The sequence below is a fragment of the Hippoglossus stenolepis genome, chromosome 15 (assembly GCF_022539355.2).
Source record: "Hippoglossus stenolepis isolate QCI-W04-F060 chromosome 15, HSTE1.2, whole genome shotgun sequence".
Classification (NCBI taxonomy): Eukaryota; Metazoa; Chordata; class Actinopteri; order Pleuronectiformes; family Pleuronectidae; genus Hippoglossus; species Hippoglossus stenolepis.
This window is the reverse complement of record NC_061497.1, coordinates 19,099,649-19,124,648: the sequence shown is the minus strand read 5'-3', so window position 1 is coordinate 19,124,648 and position 25,000 is coordinate 19,099,649. Positions and strand designations below refer to the sequence as shown.

The 25,000-nt window shown below is 41.9% G+C and overlaps 2 protein-coding genes and 2 long non-coding RNA genes across 6 annotated transcripts; 1 reads left to right on the top strand and 3 right to left on the bottom strand.

Annotated features, from left to right (window-relative positions):
* Positions 1–185: 185 nt before the first annotated feature.
* On the top strand, positions 186–8,461 carry LOC118122537 (Golgi SNAP receptor complex member 1). The gene is made up of 9 exons (XM_035179301.2): positions 186–274; positions 1,269–1,380; positions 1,728–1,800; positions 2,266–2,373; positions 2,454–2,545; positions 3,592–3,666; positions 7,323–7,352; positions 7,649–7,731; positions 7,954–8,461. Exons 1-9 carry the CDS (start codon positions 247–249, stop codon positions 8,076–8,078), a joined length of 726 nt encoding a protein of 241 aa, XP_035035192.1. The 5' UTR covers positions 186–246; the 3' UTR covers positions 8,079–8,461.
* Positions 4,451–5,549, bottom strand: LOC118122538. 3 transcript variants are annotated; one of them, XR_004698471.1, is made up of 5 exons: positions 5,499–5,549; positions 5,222–5,277; positions 4,947–5,042; positions 4,717–4,818; positions 4,451–4,558 (listed from the first exon to the last, which is right to left on the bottom strand). It is a non-coding gene; the product is annotated as an uncharacterized LOC118122538 (long non-coding RNA). The 3 variants fall into 3 exon arrangements; XR_004698473.1 differs by having other exon boundaries at positions 5,481–5,512; XR_004698472.1 differs by lacking the exon at positions 5,499–5,549 and adding an exon at positions 5,394–5,448.
* Positions 8,462–9,463: 1,002 nt separating the features above from the next.
* LOC118122348 (trafficking regulator of GLUT4 1) lies at positions 9,464–10,210 on the bottom strand. The gene is made up of 2 exons (XM_035179024.2): positions 9,795–10,210; positions 9,464–9,604 (listed from the first exon to the last, which is right to left on the bottom strand). The coding sequence occupies exons 1-2, from the start codon at positions 10,194–10,196 to the stop codon at positions 9,464–9,466; spliced, it is 543 nt and encodes a 180-aa protein (XP_035034915.2). The 5' UTR covers positions 10,197–10,210.
* A 2,829-nt stretch (positions 10,211–13,039) lies between these two features.
* Positions 13,040–20,545, bottom strand: LOC118122617. Its single transcript, XR_004698483.2, has 2 exons — positions 19,805–20,545; positions 13,040–13,845 (listed from the first exon to the last, which is right to left on the bottom strand). It is a non-coding gene; the product is annotated as an uncharacterized LOC118122617 (long non-coding RNA).
* Positions 20,546–25,000: the final 4,455 nt, after the last annotated feature.

The window sequence follows — 25,000 nt, the reverse complement described above, 5'->3', positions numbered from 1 at the left end:
TCTTTGCAAGCACTTTTACATTTCGTGCTTTAAATACATATTTTCTGATTATACTTCACTTACTTTTTTACTTTGAGAGATTTCGAATCTGGGTTTTTAACTCGTTTGTTATTTTCCATCTTTCATTCATGTCAGTACACGCTGCACTTGCCTACAAAGGCCGCTAGAGGCCGCTGTGGTGTGGAATAAGAATTTGCGACAGTGGTTTCTTATTGACGGCTGACGGTGACATGTCAGTAAACAAACATGGCGACCAGCAGCGACTACTGGGAAGGTAAGTTGTGTTACTGCGTCTGATTGTAAAACAACTGCGTGTACACGTGTTGTGTTGGTTTGTCCACCGGCTCAGCTCAAACACACTCACATGCTCCCGTCATAGGTTTCGTTAAACAAACGTAATGTCGGCGCAGAGCAGGATTGTTTAGCTGCTAACCTGTTAGCTTGTTGGCGGATGTTTCACCTGCACGGACCGATCATGAGAGGATTGAACCCGGGTGTCGACAGGCGGAACCCCGAGAGGCTTCATAGAGAGGACCCCCAGACTGGAAGACACGTTGTTAGGCTTTTTGTGTGATTTTAGGTGTTTCTGAGTTCATCTTGTGTCTCTTTGTTCATCTGTGTATGTTTGTGGTAGTTTTACGTGTCTTTGTGTATGTTTGTGGTAGTTTTAAGTGTCTGTGTTCATCTTGTCTCTCTTTGTGGTAGTTTTAAGTGTCTCTGTGTTCATTTGTGTATGTTTGTGGTAGTTTTAAGTGTCTCTGTGTTCATTTGTGTATGTTTGTGGTAGTTTTACGTGTCTTTGTGTATGTTTGTGGTAGTTTTATGTGTCTCTGTGTTCATCTTGTGTCTTGTGGTAGTTTTACGTGTCTTTGTGTATGTGTGTGGTAGTTTTAAGTGTCTGTGTTCATCTTGTCTCTTTGTGGTAGTTGTATGTGTCTGTGTTCATTTGTGTATGTTTGTGGTAGTTTTGTGTCTCTGTGTTCATCTTGTGTCTTGTGGTAGGTTTACGTGTCTTTGTGTATGTTTGTGGTAGTTTTAAGTGTCTTTGTGTATGTTTGTGGTAGTTTTCATCATCTTTGTGTTAATTTGTGTACGTTTGTGGTAGTTTTTGTCTTTTATTCATCGTGTCTCTTTGTGGTAGTTCTGAGTGTCTCTGTGTTCATTTGTGTGCGTTTGTGGTAGTTACACAAACACACACAAATTATATTTTGGTTAGATGTGGAAAATGTTTTTCTTTCATACGAGATGTTTTTCTGCTTCTGTCTCAGATTTGCGTAAACAGGCCAGACAGCTGGAGAATGAGCTGGACCTCAAGCTGGTCTCCTTCAGTAAACTCTGCACCAGCTACAGCAGCAACAGCAACAGGACGAGAGACAGCCGGTCAGCAGCACACTCCTCACCTCACTTTACAGTGTGGAAGTACTCTGACTTCTGTTGACCTTAGATATACACTTTAAATATCTGTATAGAATTAACCTGTGTTAAATCAAATCAGATTTGTACAATTCTTCTACTACTACTACTACTACTATCATTGCGTATCATAAATCATAAATGTCCTCCCTTTATTTTCTACTGTTGCACAATGTTTGAGTGATATATTTTGTACCAGTAACTGGGTATGTGTGATGCATTAGTCTGTTCACAAACACATTCAACTACATTTTTATACTTGGAATGACAAAAAGAACTTAAGACCTAATCAAGCCTAATTTCCTTTTCATCAGATCTGATTCTGGCTCAACTCAAGACAATGTGCTTGTGGCCATGACTACTGAGCTGGAGCAGCTCCTGGCCAATGTAAGTCAAATAACACACTTGTATAGTATTAGTGTCATTATTAGTATTACTTTTATTATTAAGTAATAGTATTAGCTTTAGTGTAGCTTCAAGTCGAAGCGACAGAACTAATCATGTACCAATATTATCAAAGGTAATTAAATCTATATTTAATGATAATAAAAACATTATTTGTAGAGCAGCTCAAAGTGCTTATATTGTTCTTCAATCGAAAACAGAGCATCAAACAAAGTTCTCCGTGTTGTCTTGGGTTTTTATATGATGGGAGAAATACTTTTTATTTTACAGGTTATTACCAATGCACTTTTTACAATACATTCATGTTTAATAGAACATTGTTATACGGTAAACTGACTTTATAATCTTGTGATGTTAAGAGTCATTGTTTCTATAGCTGCTTTATATTCATGTATTATGTAGTTTTATATTGAATAACCATATAAATGTAATCTCTGTATTTTGCAGCTTACAGGGGTCAATGACAAAATGGCAGAATACACAAACTCTCCGGGAGTTTCGTTACACAACGCAGCTTTGATGCACACCCTACAGAGACACAGAGACATTTTACAGGTACACACAATAACTTCACTTTCTCTTATTACTGCCATTGTCAGTATTTTGACTGTAGTTCTTAATGTTGCATCCTGCAGGACTACAATCATGAATTCCACAAAACCAAAAGCAACTTCTTCAGCCTGCGGGAGCGAGAGGACCTGCTGGGCTCGGTTCACAGAGACATTGAGTAAGCCCCCTTATGCAAATAGTATATAATAAAAGATATTGTATATTGTTAGCTAATAAAATGTCAGAAAATATCGAAAAATGCTAAATGGAGTTTTTTTTAATTTTAGTTTATTAGAAGATATTCTCTTCTGCTATCTCTGTGGACTGTTGCTGTGTTATCCTCCACCAGTAGGAGGCAGAAATGTCCAGTCATTAACAGAATTCCCCCACCCTTTAACAGCCTGCTTCCCTCTATCATGTTTCATCCTGTAAAACGAGGCACCTCCTCTCATGATCCGACCTACCTCCCCCTCTCTGCATCTCCTCCTCTCTCTCTCTACATCCCTCTCCTTCTTTCTTTCTTTCTCTGGGGGTATCTTTCGTAAGTGCCTTCTACAGTAAATCAAACCACAAGGCTTTCATTTAGCAAAGCTGAGAGAGAGTGGTTATGTCTGGCCCATCTGAACCAGAGAAATGCTCCATCTGGGGAGGACAGGGAGCGCACGACCAGAGGGAGGGAGACACGTTGTCCTGAGCTGATGCTGACTGACTGATTACAAAAAAGATGAAAGTGAATTTTAATCATTTCCTATGAGATGAGATGAGATGAGATGAGATGAGAGGTGTGGAGTGGAGAAGGAGAGGGGCAGAGGGGATAATGGGTGATGAATTGATGATCAGTCCAAACAGGGAGTGTAAATAGGAGATGGAGGACAGAGTTGTGGCTTAAGCAGAGCTAATCACTTAAAAGCCTTATCGCAGGAAGTACATAATGAGCATCCAGGCATCGGTTAATAGGAGAGAGTGAAATACTTCATTCGGACTGAAGACTTGCATGTGATTATGGAGAGTAAGACCGTGTTGTTGGTTCTCATGAATAAACCAAACGAGAGATTTAAACTACATTGCATCACCAATCAGAAAGAAAAATTCTACATTCTTTTCTTTTTTTTCGTTTGATACGGTATGATACGATTTGGGCTGCCACAAACGATTATTCTTATAGTCTATTCTATTATGAATTAATCAGTTGATTGTTTCTCTTGCTTCTGTTTACCTGTGCAGGTCCTACAAAAGCAGCTCAGGAGTGAATAACAGAAAGACCGAGCTCTTCCTCAAGGAACATGAACATCTCAGAAAGTAAGAGATTTCTTTAGAACTAGAATGACACCCTCAGCGCATACCTCTGCCAAGGCCTCACAGTCCCCTTAAATTCAATCAAGCTGCACCAAATCACACACACTCATAACTATCAGTCCCCTAAATACGTCAAGATCCATTCATTATTCCTCAGGAAATTGGAGAAAAATAAAAACACCCTATCTCTCAATGTCAAAGGAAGTAAAAACATTCCTGGATTCTCTCTTGGCCCATGTCCCATCCCTCCAACAGGTTTTGTGGGAATCCGTTGGGTAGTTTTTGCGTAATCCTGCTGACAAACCAACAAACTGACTCGGGTAAATACATAAAGTCCTTGGCAGAGCTGATGAATCCACCTACCAGCACCTCTAAAGTTCACTTACAGTTAATGTCTGGTTTGTTTTTCAGTCTGTATAAGGACATGTTAACATTAACACTTGGGCCAAACTTGAAATTTCGACTAAAATGAGATAACTTTTATAGATAAAGACTATAACTGCATATTGTCCTCACAGATCACTTTAGCTGCTGTTAGATTAAAAATAATATTGACATTAATATATATTTTTTCATACCGAAGTGTTTGGTGTCACCTTAAGCAGGTATGAACCTTAATCTTTATTTCTGTTTCTATTCTTGAGAAAATCCTGAGCAAAAACTATTAAAACACATGTAAGTGATTATTGATTCAAAATAGCTGCTTCAGTGTTTTGATGCATCACAAGGAAGGTCAGATATAAAACGGATAACAAAAATGTTGTAAATATTCAACCCAAGACAGTACTGCAGATATTGCATGTGGTCTTTATTATCATCAATACAATTCAACGATGACTTCCATCTTTAATACTTTGTGAACGACATTTGAGTTAATCTGTCGGAGGGCAGATTTCTAAAAGGGGGAAAGAAAAAAAGGGTGAGTCCAATGCATGATGGGAAAATGTATTATATATTTGTACAGTGACAAATGCGCAGGGAGAATTAACACATGTCATATGCACACATCTGTTACTCTGCTGTGAGACAAATGAAGCTGATCTTTCTTTTCACCTCATTTGTTGATTGTATTGCTTCCTGAACCAATGAGTCCTTTGTTGGTTCCGACATTAATATCTGTCACGTTTCCAATTTGCACTTTTCCTTTCTGTCCAGCTGTTGGAATGCGAAGATTGAAGAGAAGGAGTAAAGTCCCATAAATATGATGATGATGATGATAATAATAATAATGATAATTATAATAAATTGGTCAAACCCTCCCAGCAACATGTGAAATAACTCACTGTTTATGGTATTCCCTGATCCAATGGTTCCACTATTTCCCACATCAATAGTGTTGCCAGTCATGGTTCCCTGGTTAGTGTTGGGCCCAACTCCTCCTGTAAAGAGGTGTCGTCAGGGAAAGAGACGTTAAAACAACCTGACAGAAAAGTACATTCACACTGTTTAAACATTTACGTCTAATTTCAGTGCAATTGTCAAAAGGAGAGGCCGACCGATATGGACTTTTTAGGGTAAAAAAATAACAAAATTGGCAATGGTAAATAATAAAACTTACCGCAGTTAGTATTTTGTGACATTTTTCCAACTCAAATCCAGACAAGCAACGAATGTCTAAGAGGAAAGCAGAAACAGTGATTATGAAAACGGATTCAGATAAAATGCCCGAACACTTATTCAGAGTTTATGGGCTTTCCCTTATTTGAAATTGAAAAGTTTGATTATCTTACTTTAACACAAATTATAAGAGAATATGTCAAAATCTCAGAATAAGATGGAAAATATAAAGTGAGATAAATGTGTTGCAGATGACACACATGCAGTCTTTGTCCTACCTCTGGTCTCAGTCGTCTGTCCTCTGCTGTGGGCTGGGCGTCTTAAATTTAAGGGGGAAACACTCGGCCGTCCCACGTGTCCTATTCCGACCAATCTATTATGTCAAACAAGAAAGTTTTGTTCCCGGCACTGATAAGGAGCGTTTGATGGGTCAATTCCCGAACTTGCTCCGATATTTGTTTATTCGTTCACGTACAGTTAGTTGATGATTATCATTGAGGTTGCGTGTTTCATTGATCTTTATGTTGTGCATTTGGGCGTCCATAGGTTCACAATGAATTTGGCTGTCAGAAAACGTTTCATATTAATGTTAAATCATATTATATATAAATATTAAAGTTATCTCAGGGCACCACCGTTCTAAAGAAGGTAAAAAAAATGTTTAATCATTAACTAGGAATTTGGGTCTTTTATTAATAATAAACTTGATACCAGTCACCACAGTCACCTTATCAGTAGTGAGCGAAGTTGAAGGTTTTAGAGCTTTTGGCTGTGTAGACTGTAAACATTTCTTATATAAATAATGAAAGTTAAATACACACAAACTAACTAAAAATGGACTCATATTGTGTGTGTGTGTGTGTGTGTGTGTGTGTGTGTGTGTGTGTGTGTGTGTGTGTGTGTGTGTGTGTGTGTGTGTGTGTGTGTGTGTGTGTGTGTGTGTGTGTGTGTGTGTGTGTGTGTGTGTGTGTGTGTGTGTGTGTGTGTGTGTTGGTGTGACATGCACTGAACTCTGCTGTCCCTCCATATTTTCTCCGGAGGAGGTGCATGTGTGAACGCAAATGTCCGAGTGAGACGCTCACGCTCCACAGTTTCTGCAGACTTTATCTGCCTGACGTCCTAGTTTAGTTTTGTCATGACAGTGTGTGATGGGGGAGTGTAGCAGTCTTCATCATCGCTCGTGATCGGAGATGAAATGGCAGCAGGCCAGCCCAGGACGCTCCTATTGACAGTCTGTCAGGTCAAAGATTATCTAGAGATGATTGTGATTGGATACTTCTCCTCTATTAACAGAATTATCTTAATGCTTGTTCAGCCAGTAAGGAGCACAGTCAGAAGTAGGAGAGAGACAGGACAGGCCTTGGAAACTTATTTTTCATACTACTGTTTACAAACTTGATGCGAAGGGGGTGAGATGAGCGTGTAGTTCAGTGAGCGAGGGAAGTAGTTCCACGTGTGACGAAAGTATAAATTAAAGACAAAAAGCCGGAAATAAGCAAGAAGCCCTGGGCTCTGCCTGCTAATGAAAGATGGAGAGAAAATGCAGAGGACAGCAGTAGATAGGAAGTGGAAGAGGTGGACAGATAGACGAATGAAGTATAAAGCGCAGTATTGATTTCTTTGTCTCCGCTCCAGTCTGCCAGAGTGCACAGTGCAGCCTGTGTGTGCTCTGCTCAGCCCTGAACACTGAACATTTCATTTTTCTCTCCGTCACTCACCTCAGCAGTTAATGGCAGCTGACGTGAACGTCGTGCATCTGCTGTCTTGCATATGTGCACCTATATTCATCTGCTGTATGTGTTGTAGAGACGAACGTGCTTCTGCTCAGCACGGGGTCGGATTTGACCAATCAGTCTGACGTTCTAAAGAATCCTCCATTAACCAGCACTTTCTCCTGCCTCTCGGGACTCGCAGGAAGTGCTCCCTTTATGATAATCGACAAAAGAGCCGTGTGGTTTCATGCACAGGCTTTCCTTTGTTTAATCCAGGAGAAAACATTTTCCAGTACGGTTCAAATCATATCAAAATGTTGTTTGTGAAAGGGATGAAGGCGTTTCAGTGTCTTTCAACTTGTCCTTTTTTCCCCCATTTCTTACTCACAGCTCCGATCGGCTTATTGACAATGCAATAAGGTGAGCTTTACTGCCGCATTCACTCTCCTCCTCTCCCCTTTTACTCTCAATCACTCACTCAACTCAGTCAGTCACACACACACACACACACACACACACACACACACACACACACACACACACACACACACACACACACACACACACACACACAGAGCCCATTCAGATCTGTTAAAAACACGCCATCGTAACATCCTACTTTTTCGCTTCTCGGCCAAAAAGATTAAACGTAATGTGATGTGGTGACGACAGCTGAATCCCTCGTTTAATCCCCCTCGTGCTTTCTCTCCATCCAGTATCGCCATGTCGACCAAAGAGAACATCACTTTTCAGCGTGGGATGCTGAAGTCCATTCAAACCAGGGTTACAACTTTGGCCAGTATCCTTTTTTATAATTTTACTTATTTCTCCTCCTCTGCTCTTTACCTGGAATTCTTTACTGTCTGTGTTTAGAATAGAAATCTCATAGGACTCCCCCCCGGTTCCTTGGGGAGCCCTGCTGATGTATGTTCCCCACTGCTTTCTGCCTCTTGCTCACTGCAAGCGAGGGAAGCCCGACTTCTTAATTATCTTTCCTTCACCGCACCTCCCTGCCCCTCAGATCGTTTCCCTGCCATCAACGGTCTCATCCAGAAAATCAATTTGCGCAAGAGGCGTGACTCTCTAATCCTAGGCGGGGTGATCGGCGTCTGCACCATACTCCTGTTGCTCTACACTTTCCACTGATTCACTCATCACTTGGCCGCCATTTACTTTCATTTTCAAATATTCATTGCAGTCCAACTGTTGCATAGCTATTTTTTTATTATATCTTCGTATATGTCTTCTATTGTAATTTCCTTTCCTTTAATGAGCAATTAAGAAAGACATTTTAAGTTCCATCACATTAAGTCTTAATTGAAAGTGAGGATTTGTTGAGTTTTATTTATTTTCTGCAATATGATTAAGTTTTCATCTTGAAATTTATATATTGCTGCTTGTACCCTGTTGTAATTTTAAATCTTTATAAATTTATGAAATACAATTTTACTGGCATGGTGTACCGTTCATGCCGCACTTTTGTTATACAGTATCGACGGTGCCTGACCAAAATAAAGACGACGATCTCACTCCTGCGTGTGTCATGCTCATTCAAGTTTATTTCAGACATGCAGAATTATGGCACGTTAACCAGTCATACAGTATAAATGTATAAACATCAACATCAGAGTGCCAAGAACAGTGCATACAGGGGGGGCCCTATCTCATATCTTGCAGTATAGTGTAAACATAATGAGGTGTAGAGATCCAGGCAGTTCCAGTAGAGTCCAAAACCCGAGTCAGTTCATTTTAACATAGTAGCACGCGAAGCAAGAGATCACACTACGACTGCAGCGGGGCGTTGTTGTGTACATGAGCTTTATGTAAACGGTGTATGAAATCAGCTTATGCGTCCATGAAACACCCTGTGGCGAACAGAAAGGAGGGTCGGTGCTTACGGGAGTTAAATGTTAGGACAAAGACCGGAGGTGCACTGATGACTTCTGCTATTCACATCACACGCAAATCTTATTTTACGCTAGTTTTGGGATTTTTATTTTACGTTTTATGATTATTGTGTGTATATATATATATATATATATATATATATATATTTTTTGCTCTCATAATCAAAATGTAGAATCTTCCAATTGTCTGTGTCGTCACCAGTGCACCACCAGTTTAGACTAGGAGCTGTTTCCACTCTCTCGCAGGACAGCGTGCAGCCTTCATCCTCCTCCCTTTGTTTCCTGAGTTTGTGGGGTTAATGGATGCGAGCCTGTGACTTCTCTCCTCTTTCTTTTCTTTCTGTCTCTCTTCAGCAGAAAAAAAAGCAACAAGTTGTACATCAAGAGTCTCTTAAGCTTGTTTTCAACTCAGATTTGTGCTTTTTTTTTTTTTTGGTCTTCATTCCTCATCCTCCTCTTCTTCCTCTCTCTTCTGTGCAAATTTGAGATCAGGTGAAGTCCAAGGAGTCGGTTGTGTGACTCCTTCCATCCCACGGTTCACTTCTGGCGCTCTGATAGACAGAGAAGGGAGAAATATAGTTACACAGCTTCACACTGAGCGTTGTGAGTGTGCTTTCTACGTTATTATTTTTTCATACCTATTGTGAACACTATGAAGATGATGACAGCCACACCCAGCAGAATTGCCAGACAGCTGAACAGCATAGACAGACGCCCATATTTCCTGGCTCCTTCAATATCCCCACTAGTGAGAACAGACCTGGACTAATGGGGAAGGAGAAGCGAAAGGAAGTCACTAACTATGAATTATTTAAATCCAACATAGAAGCAAAAACACCTGTAGTGTTTGAGCTTATACTCAAATACACCCAAGCATCTAAAGCCCAGAGACAACCAGAGTTCACACTGTGTTATCATGATGGGAATTCGAGGAGCAAGTGGATGCAACACTCACCACATTCGCGTACCACAGGGCGCACACGTTGAGCGGCACCGCGGGACAGAAGCAGGACAGCACGGCCAGCCAGAGGTAAGTGGGGGGCACAGACCCGGGCGGCACCGGGGAGGGCAGCGGGCCCAGGCTCAGCCGGGACGTGGACCTGGGTGGGGCCACCAGCTGCCCGACGGAGCCCGACTTCAGCGGCGACCTGTGTCCGGTCTGTTCCGAGTCCAGGGACCGGACGCTCCCTCGGATGTTGAGGGAGAAGGAGTCGGAGGATTTGATGTTGGTCTGCCCGCTGTGCTCGGTGGTGGGGGCGCCCAGCAGCTTCTCCGTGTCCTGGAAGTCGGTGGGGTTTGAAACTTCCCTCTCGCCGAGGGCACTTTTCCCAAAGGCGGCATCAGTGTTGATCGCCATCGCGGAAAGATAAGCAAGTCTTACAATGTGTGTGTGTGCGTGCGTGTGTGTGTGAGAGTGAGGGAGGGAGCCGCTGTCCTGTGGATGGAGATGCTGAGGAGTCTTCCTTCAGATCTTCTCCATGGGGGGTCATCAGATTCAATATTCTAAATTCAGAGAGGCCAATACCTTCAAGGCAACCTATTTAATTAAGCAGTCTAACTCCATCAAAATGTCTTATTGATGAGCTCGATGTTATTGATGTCTCGGTCCCTCTCACGTTTAGTTGACGGTGAGCGTCCGGACACGCTTCGCCTTCCCCATCCTCCCCGCCCCTCTCGCTCTCTCTCTCTCTCTCCCCCCCTCTCTCTCTCTCTCTCCCTCACCCTCTCTCTCTCTTTAAGATCTGAGGTATTACCGCATCCCCTCACAGATGCACGGCTCATCCCCAGCGTCCGACGCCTGCTCGTGCACCAGCCGAGGCTGATTGATGTGACATTGCAAAAAAAACAAAACAAACAGTTCAAACGTCTCTTGGAGCGAAACAGACCCGGCGCGTAAAAGCTCTCCATTTACGCACGGACGGTCAGCGGCTGCACAGGGACACAGGACGCTCATCGTTCTTCACCCATTGGCACAATAAAGTGGTTAATTAATATTTCCTTGTCCAAACTTATTACTTTCTCAAAAATACCCTTTGAATTGAGTACAATTTGTACTTGTACTTTAATATTCCCATTTATGTCGTGCTCCTTTATTTCACTTCAGGGACAAATATTGATCTTTTTCCTCCACTTTATCTGACAACTAATTATTAGTAAAGACTGAAATTTTACAAATAAAGGAAAAGGTTTCCAGATCATTTACTTAAAAGTGTTTAAGTATTAGTTTAATGTACTTGGGGTATTGGAAAGTAAAGATACTTCTAAGATACATCTACTACTAAGATAAAATGGCCCATATGAATGTTAGTGTATTGAATACTACTTTTTAACTTTTTATTTCAATTAATTCCATGCTCCTTATGTTAAATGTTGCATTTTCCATCCACTCTATTTATTTACTAGTTACGGGTGAATGTTTAATTTAACAAATAAAATGAGAAAGTTTTCATGTAATTTACTTTAAAAGTATTGAAGTATTACTGGCTAAATGTAGGCTTATATCAGAAGTAAAGATATTCATAAAATAATAATGCCCATGTTAGTGTTACAGTAGCTTTTTGAAATGGCTACTGCTTAAGTTTAATGTTTTTATTTATTTCATGTGCCATTTATATAGTCAACTTGATTTCAGGGAGACTTATTGCACATTGTCCTCCACTACATGTATTTAACCATTTCTGTTCACTGTTGAAAAGGAGAAAGTTTTTAAGGTGATTTATTTAAAAGTATCATACGCATCAGGGGCATCAGAATTAAAGATGTTCATAATGTAAGAGAAATGGCCTATGTGAATGTAACAGTATTCAAATATTGATGCATTAATATATGATTAACCTTTAAATGATGTAGCTGGTGAAGCTGCACGATGGCCTAGTTATATATAACTTTATTTTAAGCACTGTGTTATTATGATATATTGTAAAAGCTTCTTTGTTGGTTTTGTAAATTCTGTAAAGCAACTGTTACCAAAGCTGCCGAATAAGTGCAATGCAGTACAAATAGATTAAAGATCTTAAAGGAACCACTCGGAGTACCTCAACATATGATACGTCAATGCAGTACATATACTTACAACACAGCACTGGAAAGTGCTCCATTATGTCCAGTGCTCCATTATTCACCTACACTGATCTGTGTAATGATTGATTTAAACAAAGTGTGATTTGATTGTGTTAAAGATTTCTGCACATGTCCTGGAAAAAATGTTGTGCATTGAAATGTAAGTGGAGTATATGATTATATGATCACTGAATTTTCTGAACGATGAATTTTAACTACAGGTGATAAATTCACTAAACAGGGAAAGACCCATTCAAATATCACTGGATGAAGACAGTTAAATATCTTTAATTCTTCTTACATCTTACTATACTTTTATTAAATGTAGATTCCACCAGATCAGAGATTCTTTACCATGTTTATCCTCACGAGGAGCTCATAATCCAGTCAGACTCTAGCTACCTTTTTAAACCTTATTTTTACAGAGATTAGATCTCCATCTAGTGGAAGTTTTGACAAAATGCACCAAGGCCCATTCCAGTTTTGCCTCATCTTCCCTTGAATAAAGACATTTATTCAGAAAATGAAATGAGCTGCACACAAGCTCTAAAGTTAAATGTAGTGCAACAGGATGGCTACTGAAAACTCACATTTTCCTTGATTTAATAAAAAAACTCTCTGATGACTGAACTACTTATAAAATGATGGACTACTCAACCAACTGAAGAAATAAACTAAGAAGCATTTCTATAAATGCCGGTCAGTTGTCAACGTTATTTTTCTACAGTTTATATCATTGACTCCCAGTTTGATGATTTTATGATTTCTAAATTTGAAGAAATCCCTTGAATGGTCCTCATTCACCCACAGACACTTTATGTGCACTTTCTCTATCACACATCCCTCATACAGGAGCAATTTGGGGTTTGGTATCTTGGCCTGATCCTCTGGGATCAAAGCGACAACCTTCTGGTTAGTGGACAGCCCACTCTACCCCCTGAGCCGCCCTTGCAGCATCTGATAATTCCTATAGGCCCTGATGAGCAGATTCCCCTTTGTGGCCTGTGTGTAAAAATAGTGGAACTGGATGTGGCCCTGACTAAATATCAGCTTATTTACTTTTTATGTGGAGATTAAAGATAAAAATAACCATGAAGTTATTGCAGATCTGTCTCTTTAAAGTAAAAATAGATTGACGCATTTTTCATTTGGCTTTTTGTGCCTCTGTTTTATTCATTTCTAGTCAAGAGAGTCACCGCTGCCAATGTTTTTAACTGTCCATTGTTTGAAGTTTTGTCCGAGAGTCTGAGGAAATATTTTGGTCTTTATTGAAAGCAACAAAAAAAAACAAACATGAACAATAACAAAGTTTCTGCACAGTTCACACCACGTCACATTTAGGATTTCTCAAGACGTGTTTATTATCACAGAAGATACAAATGAATAAGAGACAGAGGGACGGACATTAAAAATCATCAGTTATAAGCTGAGGAATGTTGAAGGTTTGAAATGACTATTTGCCAAAAACACAAAAAACATGAGAAAACGTACATTACAGTAAATATTTAGGACATAAGTACATAAAATGCAGAGCTTTTAATATCAGATTACCAGTTTGACACATTAACTAAAGTGAAATATACCTTACGTGTGATTAGCACAAGAATATAAACAATGGTTGTATAAGTCCAGTTTAACTACTGAGTTGTGAAACTGCCTCCTTCCTCAGTCCCCCCCCCCTTCAGCTGTCAGCTTCCTCTCCTCGAGTCGTCCGGGGCAGGGCTGACCAGAACAGTTCTTCAGCTGGCAGCTTTAGCATGTGTACGGGAACATAAAGCTCGCCAGTGAAGAACTGCTGTGCGTCAGCCATTTGGGGGCCGAGGGTGCGAGGGGAGGTGCTGGGAGGCGCTGGGAGGTGGCCAGTGAGCGTGAGAGCTCGAAGCAGACAGCCCGGGGTGACGGAGGACGAGGCACGACTCCTCTTCCCTTCCTCTGCTCACAGATTCCTGCAGAAAGAGAAAGAGTCAGTTTAACTTCCCCTCTAAACTCTCTGCTCATAGCGTGGGTACGAGGTGGCCTGCAGCCAGTCACACACACACACACACACACACACACACACACACACACACACACACACACACACACACACACACACACACACACACACACACACACACACACACACACACACACACACACACACACACACACACACACACACACAGAGAGAGAGAGAGAGAGAGAGAGAGAAAGTGGGTGCAGTGGTGTGTGCGATCAGCTGTGAGTAAGTAGGTGAAACGAGGTGATATGTAAGAACGACCGCAGAGATACACACAGGATCATGTGTCAGATCACCAGAGGGGGAAACATGCATCGGCAGCTCAGCCCTGCCTCTGCATGTTACACAGCACCAGCAAGAAATTCTTAGATATTCTCCCAGTTACGATGCTGCGGATCAGACGCCGGCCTCCAGAGAAACGCTCCTTCTCTTCTGCCTGTTTTTCCTTAATGTCAGTTACCGTGGTTACGAGGCCCGAGCAAGCGGAGTCGACAGCCGCTTACATGAAAGATCCTGGAATCCTGGCTGAAGTCTTCGTTTGATTTGCTCATCAGCATTTTAGCACCGTCATGTTCCACGTGCTAGCTGAAGTACAGCATCCCAACAGCTAGCATGACCTTTATTTTGAAAAAACAACTTATGATTTATAATCAATCTATCCATCTATTGGGTTTTTCCAGAATAAAACAAATATCTTGTTAGTCTTGTTATGCTGAAAAATACATTATCTGTACACATTACATAAAGATGGACGACATGATAGGTGCCCAAAAGTAAAGCCACATCATCGTGACCGCCCCCTGGTGGCTGACTGCAGTGTAGGTCATAAACCCTGCCTCCTCCATGTTAGTAGATGGCACATGGACCAAACTAAAAAGTCAAAACACAGGTTAAATACTTTCCCTCAAAGATGGTTTCTGTCATTTTAGAAATAGATCTTTTGATACAGTCTGCGGATAAATCAGTGAGGGAGTTTTATTTGTACGCATGATCCATTGAAATTGTTATATAATTTATAAATTATTGAATTGCTGCTATAGCTTACTATAACTGTTAAATGAATTACACTCCAGTGTTAACCAATCCAGTGTCTTACAGAGTGGATATAGTGTGGACGGGATAAAAATAGATACAAACGCGTGTACAAAAAAAATAGCACATTCACAGAGAGGTTAAGCACCGAACGACAAACGCGTGTGAAGCTAAAGCATGTCTGTGCTTTTCTTGCCTTCAAAGAATGTAATCTTGCGGTGATCCGGAGACATTGAGGACATGCTCCACTTCTCCGCTTGACGATGAGTAACACATGCTGCACATTCCTGCGCTAAGGAGAAGCAGAATAATCTCAGGTATTCGAGCGGCCTGTGGCCTGCAGAAGGCGCACAGCAGGGGAGGGTGGGTCACAATCAGGCAGACTTATGAAGGTTTTACAGACATCGCCGCTGGGGAAAAAATCACTCTGTCTCACACTTAGTTTGGATTTTACTTCAGCGTCATCCTGAGAGTGTCGGAGATCATTCATATGAAACGTACATGGAAAAACACTGATGTGATTTACCTTCCGCCTCCTGACAAATTAATCTACATGACACACATCAGTCTTTTTTTAATAGGTGAGTCATGCAGAAGGTTTGACTGCCTGTTCTGACTTGTGACACAAAAATGCCCTTAACTGAATCTACATTCTTCTTTAAAAAAAGACTTTAGGAAATCTACCAGTGACCTATTTATACTTGTTTCATAATCAGATTGAAGTCTAATAAATCTTTACAAATCTGAGTGAGTTATGAAACTGAATACTGGACTCCAAAATGGCGTCCATACACTCCTGTCAGACTTGAGGTTTATTATGTTGTGGCTCCAATTCTCTCTCAGTCTCTTTCTGTCTTGTAGCCTCCACATCTACATGGTTTTTTTCTGCTTTACATGACTGAAGCAGTTGACTTCCACACGTACCCTTTTTGCAAACGTGCAATATGTAACTAAGCCACTAGGGGCCTCTTATTCAAAATAAAAACCCAAAAGCAGCATGGGATCATGGGAGTTTTTCACTTCACCACAATTGCCGTGTAATAAAGTTTTATTCACATTACGCAGCAAATGGCGACGAATAATCATGATCCATTACGAACAAACGGTGGATGGAAAAAACGGAAGACCGGCTAACTGGCTAGCAGTGTTTTTATTTCGTCGTACGTCACGGAGTTATAGCAGAGACGGGTAAAGCCAATATGACCCAATTAAAAGGCGGCCAAAACTAAACTTACTTTTATCTTGAAAGAAATTGGGAATTTAACTGCGTTTGAACATTGTTGGACACATTTTGGATAACGTAAGTACACAAATCAAAAAAATATGGTGGCAAAATCCAAATAGTTAGGGAAGTAAATAAGTCAACATTTTGTTGCAAGCCATCAAAGACATGTTGGGATATTTCGCAGAACCAGTGAAAACTTGAACCTGGCTGAAAGTCAGTGGTTCACGCAAGTCTGGACCAAAGCAGTGTACCAACTAACCAGACAGGTGCCTTAGGGCAATCCCGAGGAAATATCAGGAGATCGCCCAACTAATCAGGATTCATCTGGGCTCCCTGGGTGTATCCGGACCACATTTCATGACCTTTCGATGTTTTGAAATCTTGAAGATGACTCATAAACTGATTCTTTGTTCGTTTTTTCACTGTCAGTTGCAAAGAAATGCGGGCAGCAGATCTTAAAAGAAATGCTACCTCCTAGCAGAATCATACAGTGAACCACCGCCCCACCCCCCCACAGGGCTGCACACGCGCTCACGCCAGTGTATGAATGTATTCAGGCAGGAAGACGTACAAGTCCTCTGGCCACACACAGGACCAGTGACACTCCTAACTGTTGACTGAGGCTACCACAACCTCAAACTGAAACTGAATTAGCGATTTGTTCCATAGCGTGTCACTGCCTCCACAAACGGGGACTCTGTATCTTTAGGTTCACAATGACGGCCAGTGTTGAACCCCGAGACCCTTTAGCTGTGCCACTGTTTCCCATATCTCCTCCTCCTCCTCTTCTTCTTCTTCTCTTTCAGCCTTTCCTGACTCGTCCGTCCTCTCCAACCTCTCTCTCTTGGTCAGATCAGACTGTCCTGCATTCCTGACATTCCAGCTGCGTATGTTAGAAATTCCATCCGGCTGCTGTGGGCTCGCACGGGCTCCTCCACCCCTCCTTTTCCATCCCTCTATCCTTCACCCATCCCCACTCTGTGTGCTCGTCTACATCTGGTCCGCACCAGACAAGGCGGACGTGGCTTCACCATTAGGTTCACCCTCACCTCCCTTTCGCCTTCCTCTTTTCTTTTTTTTTTTGCACCTCACACCTCCCCCCTCTCTCTTACTCTTTCATTCTGTCCTGACTGAGCGAGGGAGGCAGACAGAGTCACATGACAGCCGGCGTGGAAGGCCTTGAAACAGGCTTTTATACAAGGGGCAACATTGTAAAAAGAGATAACACACAGTCTAATATATAAAATAACTGAGCTTATCTGGGGCCGTGGACGTGCACGCCCCGCCTCGACAGGGAGGGTAAGCAAGAGGAAAGACACATGCTGGAGTGGAATTGCCAGGATGTGCGTGTCCAAGAGAAATAGGAGTGATGGTGTGTAAACAGGGTGTGAATGATCTGTGCACAAAGAAAAGAATTGAAGTTGTTTATCAAGGGAGCTTGGAGTTGTGTAACACGGAACATATATAGGTAGAGGCAGCGCACTCCTATAGAAACTGAGCAGAAAACAAAGTGTGCAAGATGGAGGGTGGCTCGGACAGATCCCCGTCAGAAAGTGACAGACGGACGTCTTCCTGTGCTTCGTGACCACTTGATTGGTCTCTTCGTTCACGGGGTGACGCCGGTGTGTGAGAATACCGCAGGAGGCGATGAGATAAGATACCTACACCCTCGGTCTGGTGTAAATATGTGAGGAATCGCAGATTTATCACAGATACAGATTTGCATATACTCACACATGATAATTAAACATTGTGCGTCAATGACATACATCAGTTCAGGTGCATTCCCCGGCTGTGGGTGTGGCCCACATGGAGAGTGTTTACTGCCCCAGATTGTAGCCTGCAATATACACTGATCATTTCAGACTGGGAATGGGGACAAAGACAGGGAAAGGGCGGTGGCTTTGGCAGCACTCTGACCTTAGTGCGGCGCTCTGCTGCTCGCTGGACTTTAAAAGGCCATCTCACGTTAACCCTGAGATCACCACGACCGGTTTTTATTTGCTAACTGGAAACCATTCGGAATTCATGACATCCTGGGAGGTGGTTTAACGCACGAGGCCTGTAAGCCCGTCCTCAGGCAGTCTGAGCCATTTTCTGTGAAAAGACTGAACCTACATAACACATCCCTTCTTGCCCCATCCTCCCGTGACAAGGCACGCAATAGGAATGAAGGGTGTAACCCAAGTTGAGCAAAATGGCTTCACTTCTGCAAACGCAGGCAGGGAGACGGCACGGCACGGGCGAGGTTTGCTGAGTTTTTGCCTGGACACAGGACAAACACATGTAGACGACTGGATGAGTTGCTTTCTAACTGACACCCTGCCACTGCCATGTGATCCTCGCTGACGGAGTGGCTTATGTCACACTCCAGGGTTGCAGTGGCAGAAATGCAGCTCGTGACACAGCCTATTGAGCATTCCTACCGGTGCACTGAACTCTGGCTGTACAATTATATAAGGCAGGCTCCCTCGATGTAATATATATGACAGCTCCCTCCCCCCCCCACAAGCATTTATCCCATAGAGAGACTAACTTAATTTAACTCTGCTTTTAAATGCTTTCATGTAGCTTTAGTTTGTATCAGTAGAACTGTTAAATAATTGCACACGAGTTGAGGAGACCCAGAGGTGAACAGGGAGGCCTAAATACTTTGTTACGTCATCCGCTCCAGGAATGTTTTACTGGTTCTAACAATCATCTTCTATAAACGTACTGGTGTAATGATTTCCTTTGAAGGATCCTCCGGCTCTGCCAGACGACTGCTGGTGTCACCACATTTCTCAGAGAAGACTCGGCCTCAGATATTTCTCCTACATTTTCACCTATCCCCTACTCGAGCTCGGGCTTATTCCTCGGGCCTGTTATGAGCTCAGCAGATTTTAAGAGGCTTTGAACACGGACACATTTTGACAAGATTGGATTCCACTAGTGCCGACCTCAACTTGCAACGTCTGCTCACGGTCTAAAAATACGACATTTCTAGAAGATTGAGCAGCAGATTCGTGGTTTTTCTGAATGTTCTGTGGTAGTTATAACATATAATAGATTGGGAATAGAACATGAAAACAAGGCTGTAAATCTCTAACAGGCTGTTTTTCTGTTTTAATGTGGATATTATCTTGAGTATTAAGCAGGTTTCATTCATCTCCTCAGTGCCATCGGTGGAATACTCCATGCAGCACTTTAATAAAGTCTCGGCCCACAGTTTCACACTGTCAATGACCTGAATTTGGATTTAATTTGTGCAGGAGCTCAGAGGTTATAGTGGCAAAAATGTCACATTTCTAGGTTGCCTGTAAATCCTGTAGTGTCAGGGCCTGGATGATGTGACACACACACACACACTCACTCACACACTCACACACACACTCACAGGCCTTCAGCCTCAACTCCTATCACATCCCATCCATAACCTCGACAATCGGACGCTGTAAAACTAACATCTGACCTGCAGAGGTGATGTTGGACTTCGTGAAGTCGTGTGAGGGATGATTCCCAGTTGCCGTTTCCACGCAAACTGGGTCATCGAGCCGCCACGGGCTAAATCATGCGGACAGGAACACGCATTTCGCCGGCAGAGACACACACACACACACACACACACACACACGTACACACACACACACACTGAAGTACTGAGCCCCACCTTGACCGGCGGCCGGGTCGCTCCGGCAGCGGACAGCCCATCCCGAGCGGACCCGGCGGAGTTCGGGGCTTCCTCCTCGGCCCCGGCTCTCTCGGCGGAGTCCCGGAGCTCCAGCAGGGTGTGTCGCTGTCAGTTGGTTTGTTTCAGCGACACAACGACTCCCGGTGTAACACACGGTTCGGCCCCGGGTTCGATCTGTGGAGCTCAGGCGACTTTTCCTCGCGGCGGCGGCGGAGAAGAAGACGCAGGACTTCAGCCCCTTTTACCCAACTCCTGCTCCACTCCTCTCTCTCTCTCTCTCTCTCTCTCTCCTTATCTGCCTCTCTCTCTCTCACACACACACTCACACACAAGTCAGACACACACCCGGTTTCCCACTCCGATCAGCTGGCAGCGTCATGACGTCAGCGCCTACGAGGAGAGGACGTCAGACTGGGCACGGACCTGACGTGCACACGCAGGGCGACTCCCCTCTAAACACCGAAAGCAGTAAAAAAAACTATTAATGTCTGCGATATGTTTGGTAATTTTCTTTTTATTAACTGCACTCTCTCGCCTGCATTCATTTTGTATTTAATCCTGTTTGTTTATTTTCGACCTCTTAAGTTCCTTCATATTGTGTTTTTAATGTTTACTTCCTGTCAATGACTCATCTGTATGCATGTGATTCCAGATGTATGTGTTTAACTCTGTCGATGATCGCACGGTTGGAAATAACGGAAACGAGAAATGAGCTATAAATAAAAGTAGAACACCACATTTGCAAAATACTGTATTTCAGGTTGAACTCCTTTATTTCTAATGCAACATATAGAAACAGAAATATTCACAGGAAAGGAAGCAAAAGTAAAATAGTTTATCATCCTTGTGTAATTATACACAAGGATGAACAGACAGAGACAGTACACATACTTATAATAACAATGAAAGAATAAACATAACCTGTCAAGTATAATTTGAACAAACATAATTCATTTGGGTGTTACCAATTAAAATAGTTTCTTTCAGTTGGTTCAGCAATTAGTTCTACTGCATTTCCACACTCACAACACATTATTAATATACTGTATGAGGATTATTAAGAAAAAGTTTGTGCTGCTGTAGTGAAAAAAGGAAAAGGAAACCTAGAGGGCTAATACATACAGACAGTTCAGCTAAAAATAAATAAAAGAAAAATTAGGTTGTAAAAAACATTAGTGCAAGATGCAGGAGAAAAACAAATAAGATGTACAACATTTACAATTGTTCAAATACACATGAGACACAACATGAGAAACACTTTTACGTTACGTACGTTAAATTTGGATAAAATTTGGCTCAGCATCATTTGTTTATCTGTCGTATGGGTCAAAATAATGTTCTTGTTTTCAAATTAGGTAAATTTGAGTCTCGACACTAACCAGCTGATGCAAATGTGTGAACGGGAACCACACTGTTCCCAAAGTCAGGAAGCAAATTCACCAACATCAGCAGCAGGCCTTAATCCTAACCAGCCTCAAGTCCCAGAGAGACAGAGAATCATGAAGTGTCGACATTCACAGTCAAATGTTTTGAATGGGTTCCGCTGACAAAGCAGCTCTTCAGGTGTCAGTTTGAGCCTGATTCTAATTGCACAAAAGTCGCACTGTGTCAAGACGGCACAAGAGTCTGCAAATGGCCTCCAGGGATATCAGCAGGTCGAAGTGAACTTGTTACCCTTTAAACACTGACGCACACACACACACACACACACACACACAGCGAGGACTGTACGGCCGACCTACAGTTTTTCTGTCTCTCTCTCTCTCTCTCTCTCTCTGGCCTGTCACTCTGCAGCTTTAAGCTCGCTGCAGTTTGAGAAGCTGCGTCCTCACCCGGTCACCTGACACAGCAAATCCACACAAGAACAAATCCGCTGTCTCATTCCCACGTTTTGTACTTCCCCTGCCTTCTTTTAAAAAAATAAAAAAAACTACGCAATATTTAACACAAGGTGGATTCACTATGACCTTTCAGATTTTGAATGTGAAGCGGGAAAAAGTAAAACCACTCATCTGGTTTTGACCTTGATAAATTCCTGAATTCTTTGTGTGTTATTGCATTTCCCACAAGGCTTTGATGGCCACCTAACAGAGATATGATGTTGTGTCTGTAGAAAGATGGTAACCTGTGACCTTCAGTGCTTAGCAATCCCACACTATGTCCTCTACTTATGAGGGTGAAAATGAACCAGTGATGTAATATAACCCCCCAGCTTTTTGTAGACATGCACAGAACTTTGGACATTTTCATGAAATTCTCCGGATGGGCTGAATGTGAGAAAGCAAATGTCCGAGTCAGTTGCTTGGGACACTTTACAGGAACTTCTCCTGCTGTCCCCCCAGTAAAAGGTCTGGATAATGAAAATGATTATATAACATTTAGAAAACTTCAGCTCAAAAGATAAGCTGTTACTCAATATATGTAACACAGAAGAACCTACTTGGTGTCAGATGATGTCTGCGCTCACAGTGCCTGGAAATACACTGGTAAAATTGAACCCACTTCTGTCAAACATTCACAGCGTCTGGGTTGAAATTCCTGGAGCTTTCATGTTCATCTCTTTCAAATCAAATCCAATTTTGCATGTTTTGCAAAAGCTGTCGAGCTGTTGTTTGAAAAACCGTCTTGCAAACAGATGCCAGTTCACTTACACTGAAACCTAAGATCTGTTTGTGTACTGATGGCTGCAGCAGATGGAAAAGTGTGCAAGTCACTTGTCCCCCCCCCCACCCCACCCCACCAACATTCATGACTCGCAAGATCATCAGAACAAGACGTGAGCTGGGGCATGGTTCAAACGCCACCAATCACATGACCTGTGGAATAAATAGACTATTGTAGGCCAAAGGTCACAGGAACATAGAAATAAGTGTAGTAGTTGGAGCTGAATGTTTCTTGTGGTGGATGTGAATGATAGTGGTTTTCCTGTAGAAATGTGTGAACATCAGATTTAGTTTTTGTGGAATCTGTCACGACAAAGATCAGGGATGTGAAAACACTTGTGTCACGTCTGCATGTCACTGTGACCTTTGTCACTTCTGCATGAATAAATGTGACGTGTCCTCTATGACTCAGCATTATCCTCTGTCTTCCTGTATCACTGAAGGTACGAATGCAAGAGCCACAACACAATCTAAAAAGAAAACACAACACAAACGCAAAAGTGACAACACAACTACAAAAGAGCCACCACACGACAAAAGAGCAACAACACAATCTAAAAAATAACACAACACAAACGCAAAAGTGAAAACACAACCACAAAAGACACAACACAACCACAAAAGTCACAACACAACCACAAAAGACACAACACAACCACAAAAACCACAACACAACCAAAAAAAACACAGCACAACCAAAAAAGCCACAACACAACCGCAAAAGCCACAACATAACTACAAAAGACGTAACACAACCACAAAAGCCACAAAACGGAAACACAACTACAATGGAAGTGAGCGACAACGGATGTTGACAAAGAAACAAGCAAAGTTCTTCCTTGTTGGGTGTTCCAAGCACTTCTGTTGTGATTGTGTTTCCATTGTGTGGCTTTTGTATTTGTGTTGTCACTTTTGTGTTTGTGTTTTCCATTAATGGGATTGTGTAAGATGTCTGCCACTGTATGAAAGGACTCAACTATGCAGAACAAGCCTTTTTCTTAGCACCGGTTTAACAACAGACACAACACAAGACTCCAGTTTAGTGTCCAGAGATTAAAAGTCACAAACTCTGCTTCAAATGTCCATATGTTGAACAATCAGCTTGTAAGTGTGTGTTTGTGTGCACATGCATGTGATGTGTTTACTGTAGAGAGGAAGCAGTGGGGGACTGGATTCTGTGGAGCAGGAATAGGACGGAAACTCCCTGGGAAATACCAGGCTGCGTGCTGCGAATGCTGTCAGTGGCCACATATCCTCAGGCACTTAGTTGAAAGGACAGTTTCAATAATCATTTTCAGTTCCTTGCACATTAGTAAAAACACACTCGCACGCTTTTCTTTGGAAACAGTTCATCAATGGTACAAAATAAAAGTGAGGGGTTATATTTTTTAGTTTACATTTTGATTCATAAAGGAAGACTGTATTGTTTCTTGTTTTTCAAGTTTTGTAAGTTACATTATCTAACTTGAAACCTCTGCTGACCCCAAATGATTTACCCAGAAGCCGTGAGAATAATGAAATGAAGTATTAAATAAAGATATGTAGTGGATATTATGAAGCTTTATGTGTGCACTGACAATCATCTCTTCCCTGGTCTTCATTGTTGTGGCTACAGCTCAAAGCTACGTCCGTCCAGCTTCCTCTACATCAGCAGTATCATCAATGACTGAAGGAACATTGCCCATATTTCAAGTTTCATTTCCAGGGCTTTAAATAGTTTGGGCCAACAGGTCTCTCCCTGCTCTGGTTTCATCTAAAGATCACACGTGTTCTGGCTTGTACAGATATGTATTTGCACTGTGACGACAGGAAGCACGCAGAGGAAATGTTCTGTTTGGATTGATCCAATCTGTTTTCTGTCAGCCAGGGAGCGTCTGTCGATTAATTCCAGAGGGTGAACTAAACATCACTTATTATTTAACAGTCAAGTCAGGTTTTTATAAAGTGCAGCACGGTAACGGGCCTAAGATGAAAACCTAAAAACAATAGGCGAAAAACCCTGTGACTCTGCAGTCCAGAGCAACAACAAATAATGATAGGGGGCGTTTGTATTTACAAGTTACAAAATACAAACACTTAACAATTTGATGAGTTATAATATTCAATGGGATAATATTAAAATTATGTAAAAGGCCCCACATGGTAGTTTTTGTGTCTCCATAGTACATTTGTGTCCCTGTGTTTTTTTTTTAATCAATGCAATTTACATTTTTTCTTTACTGCTGTGTCATGTTGACATAGTTTTGTGTCTATGTGTTAATTTTCTCTCTCTGGGATACTTTTGTCTCTGCAATTGAGTCTATTTTTGTGGTGTTTGTGTGCCTCTTTAAAGTACTTTTTGTGGTATTTTTTAGTCCATAAGTTGTTTTGCATACTTTTGTGTCTTTATGGTACCTTTATGTATTATTGTGATACCTCCCTATGGTACTTTTGTGTCTATTTTGTGTTAATGTTGTGTCTCTCTATGATTAAGTTTGTTTAGTGTGGTACTGTTGTGTCTCTGGGGTTGTTT

Coding starts and splice junctions, on each gene's coding strand:
- LOC118122537 (XM_035179301.2), top strand. CDS start 247: ATGGCGACCAGCAGCGACTACTGGGAAG. Junction 1,381..1,727: donor AACAGGACGAGAGACAGCCG/GTCAGCAGCACA, acceptor CCTTTTCATCAG/ATCTGATTCTGGCTCAACTC. Junction 7,732..7,953: donor CAGGGTTACAACTTTGGCCA/GTATCCTTTTTT, acceptor CCTGCCCCTCAG/ATCGTTTCCCTGCCATCAAC.
- LOC118122348 (XM_035179024.2), bottom strand. CDS start 10,196: ATGGCGATCAACACTGATGCCGCCTTTGGGAAAAGTGCCCTCGGCGAG. Junction 9,605..9,794: donor CCCTGTGGTACGCGAATGTG/GTGAGTGTTGCA, acceptor CTTCCCCATTAG/TCCAGGTCTGTTCTCACTAG.